The sequence below is a fragment of the Galeopterus variegatus genome, unplaced genomic scaffold (assembly GCF_000696425.1).
Source record: "Galeopterus variegatus unplaced genomic scaffold, G_variegatus-3.0.2 Scaffold11309, whole genome shotgun sequence".
Classification (NCBI taxonomy): domain Eukaryota; kingdom Metazoa; phylum Chordata; class Mammalia; order Dermoptera; family Cynocephalidae; genus Galeopterus; species Galeopterus variegatus.
In genome coordinates this window covers 12455-18332 of record NW_007737420.1, presented here as the reverse complement: position 1 = coordinate 18332, position 5878 = coordinate 12455, and the positions used below count along the sequence as shown (strand labels likewise).

The following is a 5878-nucleotide window of genomic DNA, read 5'->3' as shown; positions in this document are numbered from 1 at the left end:
TAATTGTACATAATTAGTGCATACAGAATAATGTTTCAATACATGTATACACTGTGTGATGATCAGACAAGCAAGTTAGCATAGCACCTGTTACTAAGTCCGCTTGTTTCCTTTACCAATGTAAATACTTATTTTCTTGTGATGAGACTGTTTGAACTCCTCTCTTCCAGTTATTTGAAAATATACAATAAATTATTGCTAATTATAGACACCTAGCACTATTATTGAATACTAGAACTTATTCTTCCTATCTATCTGTAATTCTGTATACATTAATCAGCCTCTTCTTATCCTCCCCTTCCTATCCCAGCCTCTAGTAACCTCAATTCTGCTTTGTACTTCTACGAGCTCACTTTCTTCAGCTGCCATATATGAGTGAACATGTAGTATTTATCTTTCTGTGCCTGACTTATTTTACTTAACATAATTACTTCTAGCCTCATCCATATTGCCATCTAATATGTTTTCTATAAAGATTCAGCAAGAAAATATATGTAAAACACACTTCACTGAATGGGTGCTCAAAGGGTGCAGCTGTCCTTGCTGCACATGAAACTATCTCCTTCATTGTTTTTCAATAGAGTGCTAACATTGATGCATCTCTGCATGCAAAAAATGGCTGGACCTGTAATTCTTTTTAGGTTCTTAAACTCAGGTGTCTTAATTTCTTGTACTCTTTTGACCTTCTGTAATCATCCAGATAGATCTGCCCATTCCTACTGTGTCTTCTTATCCTGAGCCTTACGGGCCAGTTGTCTGTGGTGAGTTGAACTATGAGGATGAGATATTATAAAGAAAAATATTTGCCCACCTAGATACAGATCCGTTCTTTTTTGAGATTACATGTAACTACATGTTGAAATGATAATATTTTAGATATATTTGGTTAGATAAAATAAATTACTTACATTATTTCCACCTGTTTCTTTTTAACTTTTTAATTTGGCTACTAGCAAATTTAAGATGTTGTATGTAGATTGCATTATATTTGTACAAGAAAGAGCTGATCTGTACATTTAATACAATCACAATCAAATTACAAGATTCTTTTTTGGGTGGAAATTAGCAGCCTGATTATAAAATTTGAATGGAAATGCAAACAACCTATAATAATTATAATGCTGTGAAAGAAAAAATCCACAAATCAGAGTGCTCATGCTACCAGATTTTAAGAGGTGTTGTAAGGCTACACAAAGTGTGACAACACCATGAGACTAGACTTAATAAGCAACTGAATAGAAAACAGAGTCCAAAAATACCTCCATTTGTATATTCAGACATGTTATGTTTGACAAAGGCTGCAGTGTGGTTTAAGATGGAATAAAATGTTTTCTCAATGAATGACATCAGACCAAAGGTTAAGGTAGCCAAAAAGGAAATCCAAAACCTTTCTCACACTATACAAAATTTTTATTTTATTATTTTTATTAATTTTAATTAATCTTTTTAAATTGACGAATAAAAATTGTACGTATTTATGACATATAACATGATTGTTTCATACATGATCTTGTGAAGATGAGAATAACAAGGACAGTGACCCTATAAATGTCCCCTGTAGGATGCACAAGCTTTTCATTGGTCTGCAGAGAGTAGGAATTCTCACTTGTTCATTTGATGAGTGATCGGTGAAACCTATGTGCTAGTTCCTTGGATGCGAACTTGGGTCCCAGAGACAAACCAGACTCTGCCCTGCTCCCAGAAACTCCCAGTCCAGGGATGAGAACCGAGTGGAGAACATGTAGGGTAATAAGTACATAGTCATGGTAGCATGTGAAACTGTAGGCAAACAAAGAGGCACCTTACCTAAACCATGAGGTCAGAAAATGTTTTTTTCAAAACGGAAGAAACTCCATTGAGATCTTCAAAATATACAGAAACGTTCCTGATGACAGAAAGCTGAAAAATAGCTTTCAGGGGAGATGGAATAGCAGGTTGTCGCTTCAAGCAAGTCAAGAAAGTACAGCCAGTGAGGTTGCAGAGTTGGCAGGGGTCAAGTGAAATAGAAAATTGGAGGCTAAGCAAAGGAGTTTGTTTTCTCTCCAGCAGGCAATGGGGGCGATAGAAACTTGTAAGCAAGGATTCATGTTTAGACTAATGTTTTGATAAGAGGGATGACCCTGAAGATGAAGACTTAACTTCGTCAGATTCTAGCTGTTGTTGCATTGCAGCTGTCAAGCTGGGTTTGGAAAGGATCTATGGTGTGCATGGAAGACCTTCTCGAGGTCTTTCTATGTGTTCTCATGGGATAGGAGATGACACTTGATTTGGGTTCAGGATTTTGCGAGTTCCACATACACACTAGTATCTGTTGAAGGTTCCTTGGGCCTCTGGGAAGTGGGAGTGATTTTTTTGCGTGTTAAAATCCAATGATCCAACTGTGCACATATCACCTCCTGTGGGTCTTCTCCTTTAGGGTCCTGGATAAAGGGAAATGTTGAGTGAGGTTATGTGCATACACTGCTGGAGACTCATCAGGAATAACTTTATTGAAGAGGGTGGGCTGTGGAGGACCTACCTTCACTGTTCTCCCTATTCACTGTTCTTGGCCCACCATAGCAGCATCTATAGGAAATAGAAATCATTAAAACACCTAGGAAGGAACATTGGGATTCTTATTTCATATACAGATACAAACACTTGAGATGTGGTGCGTGGTTGAGATTACTCAGCTGCCCAACAGCAGAGTCACATATTCCATTTGTCTAAGTATAAGAACCCAGCCCATTAATCATTTGAACTTCCATCCCATTGATTCTCTTTCCTCCTTTCTCCCTTTCATAGAACCTTTTGATATCAGAGGCTGCACTGGTTGCGAGTATACAGTGGAGAATTAGTCAATGGTCTGTGAGCTGAGGGAAGGGGCAGGGACTCTGGTGTTACCTCTAGGAAGCCCTAACTCTGTGGCTCCTGCCTTGGGCCCGGGATCTCCTGCAAATGGACAACACACACCAGCTAACTCCCATCCTGACCCCATATGCCCAGATGGCACTGGACTCCTCTTCCTGAGACTTACTCTTTTTGGCAGGACAACAGCGACGAATGAGGAAGAAAAGGAGGATGGCAAGGAGGATGGTGACCACCGAGGGTCCAATCAGAACATGCAGGGAGCTGGAGTTATCTGAAGGAAGATATTAATCCAATAAGAAGCAAGTCATAGCAGCTCCCCGTTGTGGATTGCCTCCCACTTACCGATCGCCAGATAATTGCATACAATGTCTCTTTAGGACAAGTGCCTGGATGGCAAGTGGCACAGCTGTCCCCTCTTTCTCACTTGTAGTTCTAATAGTAACTGCAGGACGTGCTGGGAACACAACATCTTGAGATAAAGAGGAACTGTGTGGAGTACCCCAGTTCTGTTCCTGTCCTTCCTAGAACAGGATGTTTTGCAATTCTTTAGCCCAGTGATTTCTGTCTCTCCAGGGTATAAAACCCAGGGCAGGCTGCTTTATGGGTTCCCTCAGCTGCAGAGCAAGTGGGGAGACTCCATCCTTCCTGGGGAGCTTTCCTGAGCCGTGGGTGACGTTCTCATCCCTAAGCTTCTGTTCTCTCTTGCTTGTTATTTGTGAATAGTAAACCTGCTTCATGTAACTTATTGTGTGAGTGTTCTCTCTCACTAGACTCTGGCAGCTAAGAGAAATCAGCACAGCCAAAGGTGTAGTGTGTGAATCATTTAGAGACTTCCCCTGGGATTGACACCAGCGCAGAGAAAATCTGCTTCACAATCTCGACATCCACAGCACCCTGGAATCAAAAAAATTAATTTCTCTGATAAAAGGAAAAAAGTGTAATCAAGATCAAAAGAAGTGAAATGGAGTTGTCTGTGTCCTATACCCAGGAAATGATGACGAGGCATGTGAACTGAGGGCTGCAGAATGTGCTGTGTTCCTTTTTGTTGTCTCATGTGGCACCTGTTCGGTTTATGCTTTTTCTGGGAGGCACAGGGAAAAGACCATCCCCTGCATCAGCTATTGCTGAACATATGTTGTTGTTGCCTGGCCCCAACACTACTTGTCCTTCTGTGAATGAGGAGGAAAGTCGACCAGCAGATAGTGCTGTGTCTGGTCTCTGAGTTCAAGATCCGAACTCGCTCAATAGAATACTGGTGTTCGCCTCCCAGGGATCTGTCTGTATCTGCATATGTGATTTACAGTAGGGGTGAGGGGAATGGAGGAGGACCAGTTTTACACCATGTCTTCAGCACTTTCTCTACTCTAGTATCTATGTGTGTTGTGAGGAGGGAGTGCTTTCACGTTTTTTTGATTTTTTTGGTGTCTGGCTGGTAAAAATACTTTTTTCTTTTCTTTTGTCTGCTTGTGTTATTTCAAAGTCTGTCTTCAAGGTCAGATCTTGGTCTTGCAACACTGTGCTCCAACCAAGTGAGTTAAGTGACCAGCCCAGGCTTTCACATTTTCAAACTGTTCTCATGCTTACACAAAGTCTAAAAGGGAGGTGCTTTTAGCCTGATTTATTGTGGATAAGATAGAGGATCAAAGAGGTAATCCTACAAAGTAGGATAATGATGATTTTAGTTTGAGTGCCCTTGTCATTCTGGTATTTTACACCACAGTTGTGTGCATTTTCATCCCCTTCCCCCAACCCCACATTTTTTTCTCTCCTGGGAAGAATAAATTTGATGTAGTGAAAGTGAGTCTCAGAAGGAAATTAATAAAGCCAAGATCAAGCAACTAGCAAAAGTCAGATCCAACAGGACTTCTCTCCAAATGGTTCTACCTTGCGAATGTGTATCTATCTACTTCATTCATTAGTTTCTAAGTCACCACCATTTTTACCAGGAGAATGCAACTGTGTTCAAGATCTGAACTCACTCAGTAGAATACTGGTGTTCGCCTCCCAGGGATCTGTCTGTATCTGCATATGTGATTTACAGTAGGGGTGAGGGGAATGGAGGAGGACCAGTTTTACACCATGTCTTCAGCACTTTCTCTACTCTAGTATCTATGTGTGTTGTGAGGAGGGAGTGCTTTCACGTTTTTTTGATTTTTTTGGTGTCTGGCTGGTAAAAATACTTTTTTCTTTTCTTTTGTCTGCTTGTGTTATTTCAAAGTCTGTCTTCAAGGTCAGATCTTGGTCTTGCAACACTGTGCTCCAACCAAGTGAGTTAAGTGACCAGCCCAGGCTTTCACATTTTCAAACTGTTCTCATGCTTACACAAAGTCTAAAAGGGAGGTGCTTTCAGCCTAGTTTATTGTGGATAAGATAGAGGATCAAAGAGGTAATCATACAAAGTAGAATAATGATGATTTTAATTTGATAATGATGATTTTAGTTTGAGTGCCCTTGTCATTCTGGTATTTTACACCACAGTTGTGTGCATTTTCACCCCCTCCCCCCAACCCCACAATTCTTTCTCTCCTGAGAAGGATAAATTTGATGGAGTGAAAGCGAGTCTCAGAAAGACATTAATAAAGCCAAGATCAAGCAACTAGCCGAAGTCAGATCCAACAGGACTTCTCTCCAAATGGTTCTACCTTGCGAATGTGTATCTATCTACTTCATTCATTAGTTTCTAAGTCACCACCATTTTTACCAGGAGAATGCAACTGTCTCTCCCTGGTCTCCTAGCTCACAGTTATGTGCCTGAGAATCCTATACTTTCACATCAGTCATTGTTAATCGTATATTGATTTCTGAGATGAATTCCAATAACAGTTAACATAAAACATTAATTCCCTGTTCTTACGTAATTCTCATATATTCTAGGTCCTCTCCATCTCTCTACATTTATCTCACAATTCTCTCCATCTCATTCACAACATTTCAGGTGTAGACTCTTTCTTGAAAGTAAGATTATTTTCACCTTAGTAGATTCATGGCTTATAGCTCTGTCTGGGATATTATTTTGCCAAACTTCCAA

The 5878-nt window shown here is 40.3% G+C and overlaps 1 protein-coding gene across 1 annotated transcript in view; it reads right to left on the bottom strand.

Moving 5' to 3' along the window:
* Positions 1-2135: 2135 nt before the first annotated feature.
* Positions 2136-5878, bottom strand: part of LOC103610563 (killer cell immunoglobulin-like receptor 3DL1) — a gene marked incomplete at its 5' end in the record, with an annotated part of 5071 nt that continues 1328 nt past the window's right edge. The window contains 2 exons of the mRNA XM_008594711.1: positions 2136-2420; positions 2973-3121. Coding sequence (XP_008592933.1) covers positions 2274-2420; positions 2973-3121 — 296 coding nt within the window. The remainder of the gene's footprint in view (positions 2421-2972; positions 3122-5878) is intronic.